This window comes from Cyanistes caeruleus, chromosome 1, assembly GCF_971803275.1.
Source record: "Cyanistes caeruleus chromosome 1, bCyaCae1.hap1.1, whole genome shotgun sequence".
Classification (NCBI taxonomy): domain Eukaryota; kingdom Metazoa; phylum Chordata; class Aves; order Passeriformes; family Paridae; genus Cyanistes; species Cyanistes caeruleus.
The window spans coordinates 139301567-139326145 of record NC_141701.1 but is presented as its reverse complement, the minus strand read 5'-3'; the positions used below and the strand labels follow the sequence as shown (position 1 = coordinate 139326145).

Genomic DNA, 24579 nt, shown 5'->3' with positions numbered 1-24579 from the left:
GTAAACAGAATGAAAAAAAATCTCTAATGAAATATGTTTAGATAGGAGAAAAACATGCATAGATTTAAAAAAAAATTCAACAAGAATGATATTTCAGTTTTAAAATGAAATTAAAAGTGAAAATTAGTTTCATTTACTGTGGAGTCCTTTTAAACACACCTTAGTGTGAAGTTTGTTCTGTCACTGTCAACAAAGACATGGCATTTCAATAGAATTTAAGTATAATTCAGAGGATTGAAGAGCCCTATATTAGAATTGTGTGTTGGTGTCATTTTATAGCCAGGAAGTTTAAATGGCAGAGTGTAAATCTATTACATTAACTAGGAAAGGTTGTGGACTAAAAGACTGGGCATCATTCTGGGAGCCAGAGACCAAAGTGTTGCTGATGTTTCTTAGGATCCTTAGTCTCTGCTTTTGACTCCTTCAGAAGGGAGGTAGTGTACCTGATAAACAATACAGATGTAATACAGATGTTGTAATACAGATGAATCTGCTAAGGAGAAGTTCAGGATACCTGCAAAAAGCCTGCCATCTCTATCATGAGAGCTTTTAAATCCCCACATGATGAATACAGCTTACTGCTTTTGATGTAAAAATGTAGTGTTTTAAACAGAAGTTCTGAGGGTTTCAATAGCCATGAATATTTCTTCATCCAGGTATATTAAGCAGGGGTTTTTTTCCTATCCAATGAGATGGTCATGAGTTTTGTCATTTCAGATGTGATATTGCACAGACTGAGAGGGAGGGAGAATGAGTGTGGGTTATCCACAGGTGATGAAATTAAGTGTTTTAATATGTAAAATGTTACAGGAAAGTGATTAATGGAAAGTCAAGAAAATAGAGGTTACATACATCAGTTTTCTTCCTTTGTAATAGTAACTTGTTGCTGACAGTTTGTTGCATGGTAATTGAATATTTTAGAGGAATTGTACCCAAAGAGAGTGCAGTATGAAATCAATATAGAATGTGTTGTTCTGTCCTGGGTAGTGTGTAAAATTCATGACTTTCACAGAATCACAGTTCAGCTGAAGTTGGAAGGTACCTCTGGAGACTGTTGAGTCCAGCCTGCCTGGTCAGAGCAGGGTCAGCTAGAGCAGGTTACTCAGGTCTGTGTCCAGTCAGGTTTTTGAGTATATATATCTCCAAGGATGGAGCCTGCACCACCTTTCTGGGAAACTTCTTCCAGTGTTCGATCATTCTCAGAATAAGAAAGTTGTTTTCTTATGTTTTGATGGAATAATTCATATTTCTTCATGTGCCCTTTGCCTCAGGTACTTTCGTGAATACCATGAAGAATTGTCTGTCTTTAGCAGAGAAGCTGGTGATATTTTAATGCAATGAAAACTCTATGAAAGAGCTCAAAATTCCTGAATTTCAAAATGTGTAAACAAATATAGTGTTTCTTATCTTCACTGGCAGGTTGGGAATAAGAGACATAAAGTGAAAATTCCTTGCCTAGTGCACAGACGTAGCAGCCAGTGTTCCTCATTTGATGGTATGTTGTTTCGTTTGCTGAGGACTGTGTACATGGACAGGATTCAGCTGTTGGCATTCAAAAGTCAGTCATGACCACATGTTAAGCAGGGAAAAAGCCAACAACAAAATCAATAAATCCGAAGTGAAGGTGTAATTTTCTCCATCTCCTTTGTTGTTTTACCTCTTTTTGCTCCAAGTCATCCATTCATGGATGCCCTTCTGTCAAATCTCCTCTCTGTTCCCCTAAAGAGACAGGTATCAGTGCAAGAGCTGAGAGCTGGTGAGTTTTTTCCACTTCCGCTCTCAGGCTGAGCAAGTCTGTTAAGCACACTGCCTTTGTTTTTCATCAGTAACGTAGGAAGGATGTGTATTTGTGTCCCAGTGCGGTGCCATCCCATGTCCTGCTCCGAGTGATGGGTGAGGAATGTCTGGGTGAGCAATGTCTGCTCCATAGGTGGGGAGACATGGTGCTGCATCATGAGCTGGGAGTGCCAAGGAGGGTCAGGATGAGTGAGTCTCTTGCTTGTGATAAAGGAGCAGTGGAATGTGCACAGGTTGTTTGTCTTTTCATTTCAGTAAATGCAGTGTACAGCACCTCTCTGGGAGCCACTGAAAGCTATACTGAAAACACAAAGCTCTCAAGTACATGGTATAGGATAAGATTGAAGACCTTTCCTTTGCCATTCTTCTAAGTGAGGGTGTACTTTGTAAATTCCCATGTTTAAGTATTTGTCTCTATTGGTTTTAATTTTTTATGTTTTTGCAGCTCTCCCTTGGTTTGAGGGTGAAAGACTGGTCCTAAAAGAGTAGGTTGATAAAACATTGAGTAAGTTTAAAAAAAACTCCAACAGTTAGATGTTCAGGTTTAGTGGATTTTTTTATTTTCAAAGGTTAGAAGCACATGTATGTTCCTTGGTAATCACTGTATCTGTGTTTTGGCCTGCTTTCATCTATTTTGTTGTAACCTACAACCATGCAACCATATACATTTGTCATTCAAGAGCTTATGCAGATTAAAATATTTGTCTGTCTTGCTTTCTGATTATTGAGGTTGTGTATTGGTGCAGAGCATGTTTGGGTTTTGGCTGAATGCGTAGCTAGCAAGAAGAAATTTAAAGTACAATTCTGGTTGCAGGCTGGGCTACCCAGCAGTCTTCAGACATGAACCTTCAAGTTTTAAACAGTGAACATTTCATCATTTTTTGCTAAATTTGTTGCATTTTTAAATTAACTTATCTCATCTAGCAATGAATAAAGACAAGGCAACCAAGCAGTATAAGAATAAAAATCAGTCATATGTGGAACTAATCAGTGCAAAGGAGTAGTAAGGGTGGGGAGGAGACGTTAATCTTTAGTTAGTGGGGAAAATCAGCTCCAGTAAGTACAGGAATTCATAATCACATTACTAGTATTATTATTATCATTATTATTATTATTATTATTATTATTATTATTATTAATATTATTATTATCATCATAATCATCATCATCATCATCATCATCATCATCATCACCATCACCATCATCACTATTATTACTATTATTACTATTATTATTTATTTCTGTTCTGACTAATTTTGAGGCTGAAACAGAGGTCACTTACCCTGGTTTTGTTTCACAGCCTGGTGGGTTGATCATTGTGTGCTACCATCTAGTTTTATTGTCTCTTTATAAATGAACTCTTCAGCTTTTATATACAGATGTCCAACTTAAGAGCATTGCCTGCTGAGCATGTGAAGTAAATGAAACATGGACAAAAGCTAAATCCATAAGATGAAAAAAAATGGGAAGCTTTTCAGTGTGAGGAAGATCAGTGAGACTGCAAGTAGCCGAGGGTGTTTGTGCTGCTGTAAACTCAGATAAAAGAGAAACACTGCTACAAGCCCCTGGCCTGGTTCCTCTCTAGGCTTTTCTCCAGAGATCCTGGGAGGAATTCTGGCCAATTCTGAAATGAATTGGCAAGTTGGATGAGGTGATGAATGCTTTGCTGGGAGCCCAGTGGAGTTCCTGGTCCATATAATCCCAAATGGAGGAGAGCAGTGGTGTGGGTGACACTGAGGAATGGTTGGGCGTGTGTGAAGGTACCGCAGGCTTGGGACATTGCCTTTGTGCTTCTGACCTTAAAAACCCAAACCTGCTCCTCTCCAAGCTGGCCACTGTAATGAAGAAAGGAGAAAATCCATTAGTTGGAGAAGACAGACTGGTTACCCCATAGCCCAGCCTCCTTTCTTCATTTCAGAACATCAGATGCAAGTTTCTAAACATACGGACAGCCGGTTGCAGCATTTTAGTGGTCTGGCCAACTAAAATCTACTCAACACTTAAAAGGCTACTGCTGGTAGTTTATAAGATACTCTAAATTTCAAGATCTAAATATAGGGTCTTCATGAAGTTTCCTATATCGCCTTGTTTCCCGTTTCTCTTAGCTTCTCAAGTATATTTAATATTGGCATTCTATTTATTAAATCCTATTTTCAGAGACTGCTTTGAAATTAATTAATTAGCAGCTTTTTTCCCCTTTAATTTCTTGGCTCTCCCAAGAAATCAAATGAATCATGTCAACACTTAAAATAAACAAACAACTTCACAAACTGTATTTTCTCTAAATCCAAATTGGCATAAAACATATAAATTTGGGTACAAAAGCAGATATCTGGTGAAAATGGCAGGACTGTGCATAATGATATTATTGTATTTAAACAGATACCTATATAGATTCATGTATAGGTGTATATACATAAAAATTCTTCAGATGCCTTTAAAGTGGCACAGGAAAAGTGAATATTTACTTGAATGAAAAATAGTAGAAGGGGAAATGGTTTTCTGCATATAATGTGTAGAAGAATCAGAGCTGTAGCTTCATGGCACTTTAACTTAACCGGTTCATTGGTTTTTCTTGAAAATGGAACTGTGGAAAGCCATGTCTTTTTAGTTACGCTTACAGAAATAAAAGCCAGTTTCTGAATTATAATTTCTGAATATAAACTGCTGCATGTTATTTGAGTGTCTTTGCATTATCCCTTGTGGGGGTTTATTAGGAGATTAATAAGTAAAGAGTGAAAGGAAGAAGCAGCTTCTTTCCTGTCCCTCCATCTGAGAAATAACAGTGCACACTGTTTGGAAACTTCCGGCTTTGCATGTGTATGTGCAGAGATCATGACATTTTTCATTTTTGTGTTGTAAACAAGAGAGATCAACAGAATGTTTTGGATAGGCAGTGTCATGTTTTTTAGTATACTCTTAATTTAGCCCATATTCTTCAACACTGAGTGTTTACATATAACACCACTTGCACAGAAAACTGTTTATCATGGCCCATAGATACTGCTTTTTTTTAAGGTCAGGCCTGGCTTGTCAGTCAAAGGATAACATGGAATATCTAAATTGGAATAGCACAACTCTGGAAATTTCTGAATGTAAGGTGATAGAACTTAAGCAGAAGGCTGGCTTTTCAATTGCTTTTTTTCTTGTTGGCATCTAATGAGCTCTTTTAGAAGCATAATACATTAATTCCTTTCATGGATCTATACACAGAGGGTCAGTTCTGAGACAAGTCCAATTTGAAAATGTCCAAATAAATATGGAGTGGTCATTCTTCTCATCTATTTTCACCATAAATAGGGCATGTGAGCTCTTTATTAGATTACTATATTTGTATCTTCTCCAAATCAGTTTTCACCAGTTGGAAATGACCCGTGTTCCGGGGTCAGAGCTGACAGAAGGCATGAAGCTGTGGTAATTCTTTAATGTGGGAGTCCTCTTTTACTGTACTCCTTGGAGAGTGGCCTCAGATCAAAGGTTTGTGATACTGGGTGACTGTAACTCATTTCTTCTCTCCACTAAATGGCTGGGCTGTATCTGCATTATTGTGGCTTTTGGGGTCATGTTCTTCAGTACACATCAGGAAAAGAGCAGCCTTGGAAAACTGAATCTACTGGGAATAAAAGGAAGCTCACCCAAGCAGTAGTGTCAGTTTCTTAAGACAGTGACTGGTGCAATTAGTTTGGAGGTAAACTACTGACATTTGGGAGAAATCGTTGTTAAAAGATGCTTTGTTAATAGAACAGTTCCAAATTTGACATCTGTGTAAGTAGGGTTTTTTTCCTAATGGAATTTCTGTTCATGCAGTGTATCTTTTGGGTTTATTAATTTCATATATGTAACATATTTTCCACATAAAATAGACATTATTACATCATTTGTGCAGCCTTCTTTGTTTTTTGGTTTTGTTTTTTTTAGTAATGTGGATCCATTTGGTCTTATTCCATATTTCTTTGTCTAAAATTCCGTTAAAAAGCAACCATGAAACCTCAACCAAATAAAAAACTCCAGGAATATATTTGCTAGATCATCAGTCAGCATGGAAAATGGGTGTATATATTATTTCATTTATAAACAGATGTTTTGATCAGACAGAATTACTTACATAAACTGTGTGCATGTTTTTGTAATTAATGACAGTTTTTAGCACCCTGTCTGAGAGTTACACCAAATTGTTCAGGATCTAATGTGTTCATAGTGGAGCATTAAAAGAAAGCAGGACAACCTTTATAACCTTTACAGTGATTCAACCATAATTGCCCTTATTGACATGCATTTGCCTTTGGGTTTCAGGTGAAAAAACCTCAAAAGACTAAAAAAAGTCTTTTTCTTCATTTCTCATCACAAATCCTATCTCAGTCTGAGGCCATCACAAGGAACTAAACCAAACAAATAAGCAGCCTTTCCCAAAATGCATAGGATACAAGGAGAAAGACTGGATAGCAAAAGATGATCAGTGCCCGAAATGATCTCTCTTAGTGACAGTCCTAAAGGACACATGGGCCATTTGCTGTAGAAATAATTAAAGTGAGAACTTGCTTTGCATTTTTGATTTGTCTTTCAGAGAATTACTTTGAAGAGATCTTCAGTGTATTTTACCCCTATTATAATGCTGTCTAGTGTAGTTTCATTTTAAATAAGCAACCAAAATTTGCCACACTTTAGGCATTTAGGAGGTGAAGCAAAGGAAAAACCCAGTTTCTTCACTATTTGTAAAGCAGCAAATGGTTTAGTAGATGTGGAACTGTCACCACACCATGTGGGAAATGATGCTGTGGGTTGTGATGCTGGAAGTTTGCAGGGGTACAACTGCAAGTTAAAAGCAAACAAGTGAGTTTATGCAATGACAACTAGTAATTGACGTACGCAGATCATCCTAATGCGTCATTTCGCTTACAAGCTGCAGAGTCTTTGATGAGACTTGTTATATATTGCAAATCATCTGAAATTAAAAGTATAGCAAAATTGCTTCATTTTTCCTGTCCCCTTTCACCCACTCCTTCAGCAAAACCCCACAGGGACACCATGCTGAACTAAATTTTAAAGTGTTAGATTATGTGTCCTCATTAAAATTACTCCAAAATGCTGCAGTTAAGTGTAGTGGTGGTATTATGACTTGGCAGTTTTAATATTATATTGATCAATTTCCATTTCAAACGTGATAAAGCTGACATGGCCCATGGTCCCCAAAGATGTTTGGGAAAGAAACTTCTTTTTAAAAAATTAGGGCATTTAATTGTAACTGATGATGCATGTCAGCCCTGGTCCCAGGAGGGCTTACAGCTTCATTTCCAGAAGAAATGGGAATTCCCTGTGTGACCCTGCTGGCTTCTGTACCGTGAAATTTTCCCCTTTATGGTATTGTAGCTAAAAGTGACACACACCTTTTTCAGCTGGATGTTGGGAGCACGTGCTCTATAGCTAGATCATGCTGAAGACAAGTACAGCTTTCTGGATTAGCACTTGAATGTTTTACACAAAAAATCCCCAAACAATATATACGTTAAATAGAAGCATCACGGCTGTCTCAGTAAATCCCAATATCTGAGCTGCAGCAATGTTTTTTCACCCATACCTTTATAGTTTGCCAGCACAGCTGTCTTTGAATTAGCTCTGGCAGTAATGGAAACCCCTGCAAGTATGGGGTTACAGGTAGCCAGGAGCACCCTAAGGCTGTGTGGTGTAGGTGTCTGTGAGAAGGATGGTGTGTGGCAGTGCTGAGTGCTGATCCTGCTGCTCCTCCTCTAGCTTGGTGCTTGTCCCAGTGCTCTCACTCCTGGGGTACAGAGCTGTTTGCCAGAAGGCCGTAACAAAGAAAGGAGTGGAGAGCTTGTCTGTGGATCTTCCAATATTTCTCTATTTGGCTAACACCAACATAACTGTGTGTGATTGCAGCGCTGGTATTTTATTCCAATCTGATAATAGCACTATTTTAAACCTCTGAAGAAAGGTGAGAGGTGAAAGTGCTGAGAAACAAAGAGTTACAGAAACTACATCTCTCTACCATTCTAGCTTTTATTCCTGCAGTCAGAAAGAATTGCTGAGAGACTTGTATGTCTTCTGTATAAAATGAGCTGATTTAAGTCTTAGCAGGAGAAAGGTAATCTTCTACAGAAGGGAGCTACAAGCAGAAATACTTTGGTAGGTGGGATGAATGTACTCTTCCTGTCAGCACAGATAATATTAGGCGTAAACTCTTGGCAAAATCCTTGACATTAGTATAGATACACAAAACAGAGGCCTAATTTAACTCTCTTAGCTTAGATAATTTCCCTGACATTGAGTGCTGTGATACTTGAGACTTTTTACAGCACAAATTTCCAATGTAAACTTTGTGCAATGTGACTGTTCATTTTGATTCTGAGACCTGGTGACTGAGTGGTTTAAGAACAGCGCATCCCTACATGAACATCTTTCCTTCTCCTCTGCTCTTGTGAAACACTCCTGTGCAGGCACAATGGATGCTGTGTGGAGAGAGGTCTTTGTGTTTTATAAATAAAAATATCTTTCTAAAAAGTTTCTGTTGAACATTGTAAGTGGGAATCAATAAAAAATGGAATTATCTATAAAGTACAGAAATACAGAAAGCATATTTCATAGGAAGAAATTTATGTTCATTCAGACTAGGTGATGGTCTGTCAGGTACTGGGTTATTGTTAGGTGACAAAAACTCATGCACCAACTGTAAGGGTGGTTTTGTGCATAAAATAATTTTTTATTATTTCTTTGTCAGATTCTGAATTTGTTGTTATATCTGCCCACCACTTTGAACAAGAGAAATTGTTCTTTTGGCTTATAGGAACTGTGCCACCCCTGTCACCTGAAGAGGAGAATTGAATAAGAGAAGCAACAGGAAAAAAAATCAATTTGTACACACCATTCCCTGGCTTTTATGGCATTTGCTGTACAAAGCTGACTTCCCCTTTCTAAGCAAAGCATTGAGCAAGTTTCTAGTTTGCTGTGTGGTTAACCAGCACTGGATTACTGGCTTGTTTTTAGTCGCTGAAAAACACAAAGTTTTTGCTCATTTGTGCAGAGTAAAGTAATTTATGATGGTTATTTGTTATGCTGGTTACCTGTGCAAAAATACTTTTACAAGGTTATCTTGTGCTGGATGAATTGAAGCTTTAATGTCTTGAAATGGAAGACTATTTTATACTACAATGTCTTTCAAGAAAATAAGTTACTATAAATTAAGAAAGCTTAAATTTAATATGTCTGGGAAAAGACTGGTCTTGCACAGGAAGCTTTTGAAAACTGCTGTATTTCACAGTTACACTAAGACCTGAATTTTTAAGCAAAGCCGCTCATATATTTCCAAGAAATAAAGTTGTGAAGGACAACTGTCAGGGAATTGATGCTGTATCTAGAATATTGGACTAATATTGTTCCAGGACAAAGAAATATCAGTATGGCAAACAGGGAAGGGAAATATTCATGCTGATGGAATGAAGTATTGATTTAAGAGGGGGTCAAAAATCTGCTCTGTGCTATAAATAAAGAAAATAATAACTTAGCTGCAAATGTGCACTGGTGTTTGTTTATTATTTTAGAGGGTTTTGAGATTCCAAAAAGCAGTAATACTGCAAAATATGTAGGACTACAATCCTGTTTTAAAAATAGGTACTCTCTCTAAATTATCTGATTTGGCATGAAGATAGACAAACAATGACTGGAAAAAAATACTCTGCTTCTGAAGGAAGCCTACTTATATATATTATTGTGTATTTATAATTCTCTTTTGAAAAGCTAAGTAGAATTTTAGCTCCATGTATCATTTCAGTTGGAAGGAGCTAAGCTATGTAAGCTATCAGTAACACTGATTTTAGGCTGAAGGTAACTACCATCATTAAGAATCTGCCTCTATGCTTATGTTGGTTTTTAGTGATCAGACTGGGTAAGGACTAATAACCTTTAGAAGCTGAAGAATTTGTAGAGCTTGTAGGAAAGATGTGCAGACAAATTCATCAATTAAAAAGAAAGAGAAAATTATCAGTCTCAGTAGGATCAGTGTATCTCTGTCAGCACAACCTCCATCTGCTGCTGTTCTACAATTGTGACTGTGTTTGTATACCTTCAGGCAAACCAGGCAGAGCATTATTATGTGAAATAATAAATTCAAGTTTTGAACTCTAAAATTAATTCTAAAGGACAGTACCTGGAGCAGCTAGACTGCTTTGGTTGTAAAATTGATTGCATACAGAGACTTGGGAAAATTACATAGTGGCCACTGGATGGGCTCATTTGGTACATTTGCTCTCAGTGAGAATGAACTGAGGAGCATGATGCCCTGAAAGCCTTGTTGAGTATGTACTTGGGAATCTGTGCACTAGAGGTATGAGGTTGGAAAAAGAGGAAGGGAAGCATGAGTGGGTGGAAGATCGACAACTCCACCAAGGCTTTCTTTGGGCGTCCCTGGCATTAAGGAATGGGAGCTCTTGCCCTTGAGTGGCCGAGCAGTCGCGCTGTGCGTGGGTGCAGTCCTTGGGTCCAGTCTTCCTTTTGTAATCGTTTAATAACCAGCTGCATTGTTAATGTGCAAGGACTGGTTGTTTTTTATAAGACACTTTTTTGTTTCTTTTAAACTAGAAAGATGAAAACTACAGAAGCCTACCACGAGATTCTAGTAGCTGGTCTAACCAGTTTCAGAGAGACAATGCTCGTTCATCGTTAAGTGCCAGTCATCCCATGGTGGACAAGTGGCTGGAGAGGCAAGAACAGGTAATATATATGTATATATATATATATATTACTTTATCAGTCTAATCTTTATGCTACTCCAAGCTATTACAAAGAAGTGTATTCTTACCTTACATAGGCTCCCTAAGCATGATAGAAGCACCAGCAGTATGCTGACTGAATTTGTATGTGATTCCTCCTGCATCAAAAAAACCCCTGCATTGAGACTGAAGTGGACACCTCAAAATCATTTAATTTCTGGGTTCATAAACACATTCCTATAGTATGTGGAGTGCTGCTGTTCTTCACAACTGATACCAACAGGGGTATTTTAATTAGTATTATTTGGATAAATAAACACTCTGCCATTGAAATCCAATAATAATGCTACATGATAGCCAAATGTGTGTCAGTTTTGGCACTGCACTTCTAAATACTTGTTATTTTTAACACCATAAAACATATTAATTATAAATCTTAAGACAGTATTATATTTGTTTAGTGTATATTTATAATGCTTTTTATCTTAGGCTTTTTGGAGACACTTAGCAGTTCCAATTTGTGGTTGTTTTTAATCTATTTATTTCTTAATTTATTGATAAGCTGGTATTCACAGAGGTTTAAAGGTCTGAAATTCAAATTACCTAGAAATCACTTCATGTCTTCGTATATGCCTGAAATTTTCAAAGAAGTGTCTTCAGATGTATACAGAAAATGCATCTTTAATATGGAAATTGGAAATACAGCAACAAGCTCATATGTAGGGTAGTGCATTTTTCATCTTTATGCTGTGTGCCATGAAAATATTAATTTTTGCATTGGATGAAAATGTACAAATTTTCTATTTTACAGCAATAGGACATGAACCCAGAATTTGCTTTATACAGAAGAGCATTAAAATGAAATTTGCCATTTGACACAGCCCAGGCTTTGTCACACTGTGCTGTGTGAATGAAGGGAAGGTTTATAATCCAACATTGTGCTGGTGTCCTGGGATTTATCTCCTTTACCCCCAAATCCCATACTGATATTTGAAGTTTGGCATTGACAAATCATAGCATACTCCAAACATTCTTTATTCAAGCTCGTTTTTAGTTTAAAAGGAGTTTAAATAATATCACAGAGCATAAAAAAAACCCTAAACCTTCTCCCAAATATGAGTTATTAACTACTTTTATGGCTCGTAATTATGTGCAAATTAATTATGTTCTATGAGAAAAATTCTGTCTTTAGTCTTTTAATTCTTTCCTCTGCACATTTAATGCCAGTGTTCCTTCCATTGCTGTTTTCCTCCAAGATGATAGAGCATTAGGTTGGATGAAGAGAGCTGCTGTCTCTGTTTCAGCCTGTGTTGAAGGGGAAAGTCAGTGCCCAGATTTGAAGGCAGCTCCTGTGTTGGTTCTGCTTGTTTGATGTTGAGGCGTATTTCCATGCATCATTAGATTTGCACTAAGGCAGTTAATGAAACTGTTGTCTCAGCAAAAGAAGTTGGATTAGAAATCTTAATAGTGATCATCTTGTAAAATGTCGGGTACATGAAATTTTAATATATGATGTTTCATATTAAGCTTTGTGTTGATTTTAGTCTCTGAACAGCTTAACAAGTTCAATTTGTTCACCAATTAGGTAAATAATTTGCCACTAGTGGTAGACTGGAAACATATTTGATACCAGAGCTAACTGTTTGCAGTTTGAAATTGTAAATAGGATGTTTCTTTAGAGCAAGTTCTCTGCTTTTTGTTTTTGTTTGTTTGTAGTGGTTGTTTTTTTTTTTTTTTTATCGAGAGAGAGGCTTTATTCTTTGATTATGTTAAATGATTCTGCATGTACCTGGAAGATCAGGATCCTTTTGCAGTTTCATATCAGCAGGATAATTAATTAGATTGAAACCTGTTTAGCAGGATACATACTGGAGAAGAAAGTCTGTTGGGAGAGTGGGATGCACTGTAGGGAAGAAAGGAAGGGCCTGGTAGGGGATGGAGTAGCTGCAGACAGAGATACTCTTCCACACCTTTTGGCATTTTTAATATCTTCTTCAGTATCCTCTGTGGGATGTCTTTTCCCACTGGTTAAACCGTCACTTCTGTGAAGGGGAAGCTCAAGCAGCGAGGTTGCAATCTGGCATAATCAATTAATTTAGCAACTTCCAGTCATATTCCTGTGTGCTCAGCAGAGCTGTGGAGGGCTGGAGTCCCCGCCAGGACGTGCATGAAGAGTCGCAGACAGCGCATCTGGCACCAAGGGCAAGGCAGCAACAGGGCCAAGAAACCTCTAGGGCTGAGCCCATTACAGATACCAGGGGTATTAATAGTCCCGATCTAACCTGCCTTTATGGCTCTTCAGAGAAGATGGTAGAAAACATTGGGTTTATCTTGCAGATTCCAGAAACCTTCTGTTGGATGAAGACTCTTCTGTCTGAATTCAAATTACTTCTCTCAAAGCTGACCTCATCTCTTTCTCTTGAATATAACACAAGAAAGAATTCCAGGGTGATCTTTGTCACCTTCTAGCCTAAATGAACATTCACTGGAATTATGTTTTGAAAGTCTGATGTGCTGAAAAAGTACAATTATTTTTGTGTGGACCTCATTTCCTTTAAACAGCACAAGAGAGCAAACTGTAATTCTGTAGCATCACAACTCATGCTGAAGATGAAACGAGAGACATTGTTTCTAGGAAACCATTATAAACCATTATAGCAGGGAGCAGAGATTAATAAGGGCATAGAATTAGATATGTTCAAGTAGGTGTTAGAGAAGTAGTTCTGTAAACCTGTCTGGGCTTTAGCACCTAAAAATGGAGGAATGTATGAAGCCCGTTAAAATTTCTGGCAGTAATTACTTTTGCTCATATCTGTTGAGTTTTACTTGGGCTCTAGTAAATTAGAGTGATATATCAAATAAATGGAAAAGATTGTCTAGTTTATGAGTACTTTAAGGTCTTCTGGTTGGATGTGCTGGTTAGCTGTATCTGCCTAGCAATTGTTCCCAGTTAGTTCCAGAGCCCTGTGGTTGTCCACTGGGCAAATGATCCATGTATTTCTCAGTAACTTCTGAGTTTTTCTCAAGCCCATGAGATAAGTTATATGAAACTCTCTACAAAAGAATCATTTCACCACTATGGAGCCAAAAATGCAAAATCAGTTTCAGAATACATTTAGAAAGATAAGGATTTTTAAGGAACTTTTTGCAAGAGCACATCACTATGTGATAATATGATATGATAGGACAAGGGGGAATGGCTTTAAACTGACAGAGAATAGGCTTAGATTAGATATAAAGAAGAAATGTTTCACTAGGAGGACAGTGAGGCACTGAAACTATTTGCTCTAATAAGTTGTGGATGCCCCATCCCATCAGGGCCAGGTTGGATGGGGCTCTGAGCAAGCTGGTCTAGCGAAAGGTACCCCTGCCCATGGCAGAGGGGCTGGAGCTATAGGTGATCTTTAAGGTCAATTCCAACTCAAAATATTCTGTGATTCTATGATTGTATTTTTTATTCTTTCACTCAATTAATTCTTTTTTACAGATTTTCGCAGATTTACTAGGAAAAAAAAAATGCAATCTCTAATTTGATTCTCACCTATCTTTAAAAAAGAAAAAGTTGGTTTTTATTCTTCACCTTGCCCTCCACAACACCTTCCTTTTTCCCACAGAAACCATACTTTAAAGAATAGTTGAAAAATCTTATTTTCTCTGAAATTTATTCATATATGTGGTAATGTCCCTTTTATTTGAGAACTCTTTCTTCCCTCAGTTCATCTCAAGACCTGCTTGGGCCCTGATCAAATCTGGCCTCATGCTGTTTCATACCAGGGAGACATGAAAGGGAATGCGTGAAAGAGTTAAAGTTTTCACCAGCTCTTTAAGTTAAGGTACACAGAAACTTTCTCTCAGGTGGTCATTTTTGTTTTATTAGCCAAATATCAGAACTGACAGCAAACAAGACTCCTTGAATGAAACAGGATATTCCTTGCTCAGCTGGTTGGGAATGGGTGAGAGGACAGCAGGAGAGGAAATCATAAAACAGCCTCATTTAAGTATGAAGCAGATGATCAGATTTGCAAATACAATGAGTTTAGTATACTTTACTTAACTATAATTCTCTCTCTTTCCCTCTCTCTATATATGTATTTATACATTTATGTATTTGGTGTATTTATTGGTGCATGAAAACAAGGTAGGAGATGGAGTAAAAATTTCATAATTACTACTGAAAAACGTGTGTGATTCCAAAGTGCCTGTAGCTTTCTGGTCCAGCAAAAGCCAGAGACTGGAGCAACTCAAATGCATTCTGAAATGGCAAGAGGAGCTGGTTACTACTGCTGTCTTCTTAAGCAGAGCTGTGCTGCATAGAACACTTCCCTAAGTTATTTTTGTTCATGACATCTGTCCATAGTAATCTGGTACAGTTTCTCTGGTTCCTGTTGCAGCAGGATCAGACGTGGAAGCAGCAGATGGGTCTTGTATCTCCAGCTGTAGAGTACCTGCCTTCAGCTTGTATTTTCAGCAAAATAAGGCCTGCTTTTAATATCATTGAATATGCTCTCTTCAAATATTTGGATACTATAAATTAATGCATTTCAGCACTGTCAGTTGAAAAAAAAAATAATCAAAGCTTCAGAGGCAGGCTGGTGAATTTAAACCACTAATTTCATGTGGATTTGTCAAATTTTCATGTAACACCAAACAACCTGTTTCTGTTTCATGCCTTAGGAAAGAAGGCAGCAATACTGCTCATTTATTTTGTTTATTTTTAAATGTTTTATAGAGTTATAGCTAATGTATATATTTTGTTTTGACTAGTGTATCTCTTCTGTTCTTCTCCTTATCTGACAGATGTATTTTGACTTTTTTTCCCCCCTAAGTTTTATCTTTTATTGTGACTGTAACTGCAGTAGAGGGGTCTGTGAATTCTGTTTCATGGCCTGAAGATGGGAGAGGCTCGGGTTGAGGCTCTTACCTCAAACTCCTCACATGTAGAGGTTGAAACTGCAGTAAAAATTATTATAATTATAAGGAATTGAGCTTTAAGCTTTGGAAAAAGGGGATAGCTAGGCTTCAGTTAGGGGAAGCCATTCTGTAGCAGAATTAGATTATCTATTCCACTGTAAAATGTCAGGGTAGAGTCTATTGCTTTCCTCTCTCCAAGGACCATGCACTTCATAATTTGTCTCTTGTCATAACAACTTCAATGAACATAGAACCCTGGCAGCATATACATTATAAAATACAAAGATGGTTTTAAAGCTTATCAAACTCCCTATAAAGGATATGTATCACTAAAATAGAGAAATGCATGTGTTCAGAGCTCTAGGCATAATGCAGAGAGCTCTCTTTTTGGGGGCTGTCAGTGGAGGTCCCACATGAAAAGAAGAGAATGTGTGTGTGGAACCATGAGGTTGCCCAGTGTTCGTGAAACTAGGCAAGAACACTGAAGCTGATCATGGGAGGAGTAAATGTAACCAAATGTCATGTGTTAGGTTGTTTCTGGCTTGGCGCATGATTTAATATTTAGCAATTGGGCATAGTTGTAACCAGGGGCAGGTAGAAGTGACCAGTGCACTGGTGGAGGATTTACATAAGGTTTGTGTTAATCAGAGTTGGTTGGATGACCTCAAAGTGCCCCTGCACAAGTTCAAAGTCTCCCCATATCCACTTGCAAACAAAGGTTTTTCACTACTTGAGATAGGTTCTTGGTCCTGTGATCACACTGGCTTCCCTCTGATATGGCTGCCAACACCCTGACTGCTACAGTTTTGCAGTTTGTTTCTTCTGGATTTTGTACTGTGTAGATGGTGAAAAGCTTGTTTTGGCCAAAGAATATTTTCTCTTAGCTGGTGCTGCTACAGGTAATTAGGTATTGACTGCTCCCTTTATTTCTTTATATTGGCAAGATATGAACTATTTCTGAGCTCAAATGCTCAGATGAAATGTAAGCTATCAAGTGCTGGCTTCTCAGCCTCCACTCAGCATGAACAGGGACAATTATAACTCAGTAAGGGCAGTGTTTTGAGGCAGCCAAATGCCCTGTCTGTCTGGCTGCCAGATGAGCATCCTGACATCTTGGAGCTGTTACTAAATACACATGTAATAATGTTTTCCTTATTTTTTTTCTCCTTTTTTCTTTGTCAAATCACCCCATGGAATATTTTGTATATATAATATGGTCAAAATTTTTATGCAATTTCTAATAGCATTTGACTTCCCATAAGACTGTTGTGGTATTGGGGTATCACTGATCTGTGATAATTACCACTCTCCATTTCTTTTATTAGATAGGAAAAAACGGGTGTGCATAGTGAGCTCCAAAATGAGAAACCTGTATTTCAGTGATTGTAATGTGAACACTTACAAACCTGTATTTCAGTGACTATAATGTGAACACTTACAAAAACGACCCAAACTCCTGTTGTTTACCACTGGAGTATGGATCCAGGCTGAGGTGTGCATGAGCTCAGCTGGTCACTGCCAGGCTGGATGTGCTGAGCTGCTTCCAGCAGCTGGTGATGGACCCAGCTCTCACAAACCTGTCTCGACCTGGGAATTGCTGGAGTTGGTTCTGTTACTTGTAAGAATGCTTGAAAAGAGGCAGAGAAGGGGAAAGAAGCTCTTATGGTGGGCATGTAAGTTCTCTGTATTTATGGTTTCTGCTTTTGAGGTTAAAATTTTCACCATGTTTTTCTGTGGTGAGAATCAGAATCACAGGTCTGTTCTAGGTTTAGATCTGACTTGATTCAGATCCAGATTTCTAAATCTAATTGTGATTTCCATATTTAAAATAAATTTGGTTTTTAAGTCCTATCTTGATCTTTTTCTGAATTTTTTGTATTCCTACACCCATAGATGAGTTTTTGTGTCTCCCAAACTCAAAATAATATCTGTTTTCCTGCATAAACCTTAGATATGAGTATGTTAATACAGATGTTTGTTGAATATTCTCTGAATGTTTGTGTATAACCACAGAAACAAAGAAGCCTTAAAGAGAAATACTTCTTTTTATGCCGAATGCATCAGTATGTACAGAGGTAGAATCAAATTTCAAGATACAACCAAGGCAGAATGTATTAGTCATAAGAAAATATAAATGTGGAATTTATAAGTCTGTGCACTTTCATAGAAAATGGATATTTCTGGACATGATCATAATTGTATATTTTGGAGAGAGAAGACTCTTCTTATTTGTCTTGGAGTCATGAACAGATTTGAAGTTGTTTTTCAGTGCTGAGGATTTCAGTTTATATGAGGTAGGAGGTTGGAATAAACAGCTTTATTGCTTGGGGACAGCTGTATTGGTGATGCTTTTATAAACACTGTTTCATGCTGGCATCTATCTTGTTCTCCTTTCAAAAATAATATGTCATTTCATACTGTGTATTAAATAGGTGAGACAGTTGGGGGCTACAGTCTACTTTCAGTTATAAGCTGCTGTGTAGATACGAATTCAGAGGCAGAATGTAACTCCATATGTGTCCACATAAAAAAAAAATAAAAAAATAAAAGAAAAGCCAAATGAAAGCCAGAAATGGCAATTTAACAAAAATACTCATGGTTTTTAATTATTATAGAACTGGACATACAACATGTTCAGATGTGTGTATCCTTACACTCAAACACTCACTCTCAAAGATGTTTAAGTATAAGAAGGCAGATGATGGACTGAAATATAAAGAATCAACAGTCCATGCTGGAATACACCTGGTCATCTCATCCAGCCTTTTGTGGGAAAGAGAGACTAGGTGAGACTACCTGGTACCCTGTCCAGTCCTGTCTTGACCACCTCCAGTGATGGGGACTGTATCATGTTCTTAAGGATGTACTTCTGGTGATGGATTGTTCTGAATATAACAAGATCTCCTAAAAACCAAATCTAAACCAAGCCAAAAAAACACCACCAACAAATCTTCCTTGTATTAAGATGAAATCTTGCTTGAAGCAACTTGAACCTATAGCCCCTTGTCTTCTCCTCCTGTGTTCTCTTTGTGAAGAGCCTCTGTCCTCTCTGTAGCTACCATTTAAGTACTAAAATAATGTGATGAGGTCCCCCTGAGCCTTCTCCAGGGAGAAAAGACTTAACCTCCTCAGTCCCTCTTCACAGTGAATGCTCACCAACCCTTCAGTCATCTTCATGGCCCCCCTCTGAATCTTTTCCAGTGCATCCTTGTCTTTCACAGGCTATGGCAGCCAGAACTCGACACAGTTCTGCAGGTGCAGCCTGACAAGCGCTGAATGGAGCGAGATGTCACAGCTTTGTCTCTGCTACTGTCTGCTATGAGACCCTCTCTGTTTTGCAGAAACTTCTTGGAAAGTGTTGTCACACATGAAAGGCATTTTCTAACTGGCTAGTAACCAGAGACTGCTATTTTTCTGCCCTTTTGGGCCAAGCTATTTAAATAATCCTGTTGTTATGGTAATTTATGGTAATGAACGTACCATACCAGCAGTATAAATAATGTTCTCTAAAATTGCAGAGAGATGCAGTAGGAAGCTTTCAGTTAATTACTGCTCTTAGTTTTTTGACTGTTTTCTAAATATTTTGTGGAACAATATTATCTGATTCTTTTTGGACTTCTGTCTGACCATGGCAGCAATGACATCTGAAAATCCATTAATGACCCTGGAAAACATTTTGTCTAAAGGATGCGTCCGGTGTTTTTTTCCTTCTCTGTTTTCTTTCCTCATGCTGTGTAAAAGGTTTGTCTTCTCATATGTTTACTTTCTACTCCAGGTGTATGTAATGAATCCCCACTACTTGTTTATAACAAAAATACTCTCTGTTTTCATAATGTGCTTGGTGGTGCTTCAGTGCTGTATCTTCAGTAGTCCCAATGGGAATGTGGCAGGAGTCAGCCCCGTTGAGCCCAGCTTGGGGTGGTGACGGTCACAGCTCTCCCCCTGCACAGCCCTCCCTGCCTGGAAAGAGGAGGGAGAGGTGGCCCTGGTATGGCTGAGGAAGCAGCACTGAGCAGGAGCTGCAATTACAGAGTGCCAAAGTAATGCAGAACTGAAATACATTAGTAAAATTAAAATTTGTCCTCGTTCCCTCGCTGGGTAATAGAGTTAATGAAAATAGATCTAACCAAATTAAGATAATTTATTTCATTAGTTTACGGCGCTGTAAAACTTTTCAGGGCAGTACAGCCCTTCAGTGCAAACCTGAAATGGATGCAGTTCCACTGTTCACTTCAAAGACCACAAAGGTTAAAACTTTTAAGTGTATTAAAGCAATTCTGTTAATTGTGTCTGTAGAGGATTCTCCCTTGCCCTTCTTGGTAAAGTATTCTTAATTTAAAATTCACATTATGCTCGTTCTGCATTCTAGCTTTTAACCAAAGTGTAAATATGTGATTACTTGTGTCTTCAAGGCTTAAAAAGAAATTATGCATTTTTGTTTCAGAAGGTGGTACTAGTAGTACATGATACTGATATTATACCTCTTTTCCCCTTTCATTTTGTATTCTTATTTTCTCGGCTCCACCTTTCTCTTCTTCCTATGTACCTGCTTAATGGTTTGTAATACAAATTGGAATGGGACAGGAGGCAATTCCTTGGAAGGAAAGAGGTGCCATCTCTAAGCTCCATTCCCTAAATCCCTTTTTTGTTTTATTCTGTGCAGTCTCAATGCTGCTTTTTTCTATGATCTATCAGAAAGACACCATTCAAAATTAAAAGGTTATCCCAGATGCTGTATTTTTCTTATTTTGTGGTGTTTTTTGTTTTTGCTTGTTGGGTTTTTTTTTGGGCGGTTTGTTTTGTTTTTGTTTTTTTGTTTTTGTGTTTTGTTTTTTGGTTGGTTTTGTTGCTGTTAATTTTTCAAAGAATCACAGTGTGATTTGGCTTGGAAGAGACCTCTGCAGATCATGTAGTCCAACCACCTGCTAAAGCAGGTTCACCTAGAGCAGGCTGCATGTGATCATATCCAGGCAGGTATTGAATTCCTCTGGAGAAGGAGACTCCACAAACCCTCTGGGCAGCCTTTTCCAGTGCTCTGTCACCCTCAAAGTAAAAAATTATCTTCTTGTTATTTTCAAATTATAAGAAAATCTAAGACTGATAATGTATTTGGTTTTATTGTCAAACCAAGGTTTTATAAACCTGCGTTAGAAGCCAGGCTGGTCTTAGATTATGCTACACATTAATTTAATTTTTAGTTGACCTATTTCACAGTGTAGAATTTTCTTGACCTTAAATGGAAAATCAGATGCCTTTTTCTTTGGTTTTTTTTAATACTCTAATTTTCTTCCTGATACAAATTTTCCTCTAAATGGCTTATATTGCTTATTTTAAAGTAATATTTATATTATTGATTTGTAGTGGAAGTTTTACTCCTTCCTACATAAAATAAAAACGCTTCCTACACTAAAATAAATTTTTCTGGACTGGAACATAGATGTGAGAGTTCTTGGCTTCTCATTATAGTTTTTAGGGGAGGTAAAAAAGTTCAGGTAAATCACTGCTGATACCTGCAAGTCACGTAACTCCAAGCAGACCAAAAATAAAGACAAAGCGGTTATTTTGGGTAAGAGAAAAAGACAGATTTTGTGTGAATGGGAAACATATCTTTATTTAATTTATTGAATAATAGCAGGATGATTTTCATTTTTTTTCTTTCAATGAATTATTCTTTCAGTAATTGTGAGGAAGGAGCTTTCAGAAAAGGGCCAAGTCCTTTCTGTTGTGAAAGTGATAATTTATCTCCCATTGATGGAAATAGGAAAGGTGCTTACTCTTTAAAATCATGTGTGGACAGGTCATTTTAATGACATGGTTGCACTTTGCTGTAAATGGGAATGATACTGTGTAACTTAGAGTTAATAATTGAGTTATGTGGAAGTAATTTGTCTGGGTTTTTGTTTTATTTTGGGTTTTAAATTTAATCTTGATTTTATTGCTTAAGTATGGGCATTTCATTATTGGATGTAGTACTCTCTGGCTGGATTAAGTGGTTACTGTAATTTATAGGATACTTTGAGAAATGTCATGATTCCCATGAAGCGACACAGCAAGATTTAGAGACTGCAGCAACTGAGTGAATGGAATTACGTAATGTGACCTAGTTGATGTGAGATACCATAAGATTTTAATTTATTTCCACAATATAACTGGGTGAGAAATGAAGACAGTAGACCAGCCCCACCAGTTCCTTCAGTGGCTAGTTTGAAAGTAAGTCCATTCTAAATTGTTCTTGAAACTACTTGGAGTTGCATATGTAATGGTCAGCTTCCTATCCAGGGCCAGGGAAGGGGCATGCAGGGACTAAACTAGTTAGGAAACAGGGCTGTACAAAGAAGTTATTTACTTCTACATATGTCACATACAAAACAGGAAAAATAAAAATGCCTATCTTTTTTTTGTAAATACTTTTATTTGATCTGATTTTAAAAAGAATTAAAAATCTTTTCAGAAGACCTGCCAGCTGCCTTGTGGCACTGGAGAGGTTTTTTGCTGGATCTCTGTGCCAAAGAAGGAACACCAATATGTAACTGATGCAATTACTCTGGATGAGGGAGGTTCCATACTCAGAATACCCAGAACTAAAGCAAATACAGCACAACTAGTGTTTCCATGAGGAAGTAATCAATTGGATGAACAAAAAGAGTTTCTGTAATAAACTGTTGTAAAGATTTCACTTAAAAAAACAAAGTACCTTTCACTTTGATCTCGTGAATATGCTATTTTAAGAATAAGTATTGTCGCCCAGATTCCATTTTAAGGTATTACTTTCATGCCATCTGCATGTGGTTACTTCAACTTCATTTGGATTGGAATTTTCTATGCTTCTTTTTCCAGCCAAGAGTTGACTATTTATGAATTTGAGAAAAATTAGTTGGCTATTATTTTCATTTGCCATTGAAAATACTGCTTGTTTTCACAGTTTAAAAATCAGGGCAGTATTCATATAAAATTATTTCTAAAATGGGAGGGGAAAATATTGCCCTTTGGTTTGTGTACTGCAGGCTTTTTTACAGACTATGGAATAAATGCATGAGGGAGGAGTGAGGTACCCAGTATGATCAAAACCTCTGGTTCTTCTACTACTTCTTCAAAATACTAGGCAGGAAGCCAGTGTTCAGTCACTGTTTCAAAGCTTAATTTCCTCTTACTTTTGTGATACCCTCATTTGTCTTAAGAAATCTTCAGTTTCCTAATGTGTAGGAACTCATGATTGCTTATAATTTCCACTCATTTATCTGAAGCCCTGACTAAATTAAATGTCCCAAAAGAAAGTGGCCATATCTGTGAGCATCTCTGTTTAAAATTATTGAAAGTTGCATTGAGTATTCCATCATGCCATTTTTATTTATCTTGGTTTTCTAGGCAATAATTGTTACAACAAAGCACAGACTTCATAAAGCAAGCCCATCAGTAGTTCTTCCTTGTAGTTTCACTTTGCCACTATAAATAGCTTTCTCTTTATGAAAGCTCTTTTAGCTCATCCTCTCATCAGAACTGATGGATTTTTCTGGTGACTTGAAGGTCTTTAAAACTGTTCTCCATGCACAAGACATAGTATTATATTTCAGTAGGATAGAGTGTATTATAGCATTATGGGTAGGTGAAATTAATGTAGCTCAAGGACTCTGACAATTTTTTTCTCTAAATTAACAGATGTCAGTCTTGCAGAAAAACTGAAGATTGGGTAGGAGGCACTTCAGCTCCATACTGGTGTGTCAGAGGACAGCAGAAAATACTGGGATGTAGGCTGGGAAATATGTAGGGAAAAAATAAGTTGATACATTAGAATCAATGTGAAACCACATATCCACCTACACCATTGCAACAGCTCCTTAATGATTGTTTAATTTTATGGCTTCTCACGTTTGAGACACTTTGTGCACGTAAAATAAAAGGAGGCACAGTTGAAGAATTGTGCCCTCCCATGCTGGCCCCTGGGGGTTTGAGCACGTTGGTGTCAGGCACGCTTTGACTTGTCTTCCCCCAAAGCCAAGCCTCAGAAACCTTGGGTGAAACCAGAACAGTGCTTGCATCTGCTGAGTGCAGCTGAGACTGTTTTGGGTGGTGGGAGTCACTCCGAAACCGCCCCGGGGCTGTTTCAGCAGAGCACACAGCAGCTGCTGGGGCTCGCTCTAGCTGGGTGTTCTGCTGAGAAGTGGCACCTCACTGGGTCATCTCAGCCAGGAGACTCTACAAAAGATAAAGTTCATTTGATTTGTGATGCTATCCTTGTTTGCCAGTTAGAACACAGCAAATCTTCCCGTTCATTTTTATAGTTCAGCTTTGTTACTGCTCATCAACATAAACATTGGAGTTAAATGAAGTGCAGGTCCATACTTGTTTGTATACTAGAAATACAGAGCAATTTGTTAAGTGCTCATCTTTAGGAACACTACTTTAAAGTGTTGTCATTGATGACATGCACATATATACATATATGACCATCTGTACGTTCACATGTGTGTCCGTATATAACTTCTACAACTTCTAAACAAAGCTTTTTCATGTAATTTTTTTTTTAAACATTCATGTTTCTGAGTTTCCAGTTATTTTCCTCATAGCTTGTGCTTACCTTGATAGCATCAATAATTGTTTTAGATAAGAAAGTGCCCAGTGTAAACTTCTGCATACTGGAAGAGGTAGTAAATAAATATAATGTGTTTTTTTTTTTAAATTTGACTCTGTTTCTTAGCCTTGCAAAAAGCAGTGGACTTTATAGTTATGTCTACAGCCAGCCTGAATTGACAGTGATGGCATAAGATGCTGGGTCTGTTCAGTCACACAGACCAGCATAAACTGAATTCATTTAATAATCTGGAAAATCAGTCTTACATCATGTGTTTTTTAAGTAATAATAGTAATTATTCAAGTTTAGATTCTAAGAAGATCTTTCAGGAAAGGCTGAACTTCAAGCATATGCGTTCTGCACATCAATTTCTGGATTTTCAAATCCTGGATTACTTTTCTTCCCCTGTTTTTATACCAGTAGTCTTAACTGGGATGGCTTTTATGTAATTGTGGTGTTAAAATCTAGGAAACCCTAAATAATATTGGGGGTCAGCAAAGCTATGAGTGTGGCAGTGTTTAACAGCATGGACTCTGGGAAGCACAGTCCTCCTTGCATCTGGAGCAAGAAGCTTGAATATCA

General features: G+C 37.6%; 1 protein-coding gene across 29 annotated transcripts in view; it reads left to right on the top strand.

Moving 5' to 3' along the window:
• Positions 1-24579, top strand: part of PARD3 (par-3 family cell polarity regulator) — a 487559-nt gene that overhangs the window by 227298 nt on the left and 235682 nt on the right. For 18 of the 29 annotated variants that reach the window (XM_086863442.1, XM_086863388.1, XM_086863466.1 and 15 more), the window contains one exon: positions 10387-10518. The exons of the other annotated variants lie outside the window; for them this stretch is intronic. In XM_086863442.1, the coding sequence (XP_086719568.1) occupies positions 10387-10518 (132 nt within the window). The remainder of the gene's footprint in view (positions 1-10386; positions 10519-24579) is intronic. 29 annotated transcript variants of the gene reach the window in all.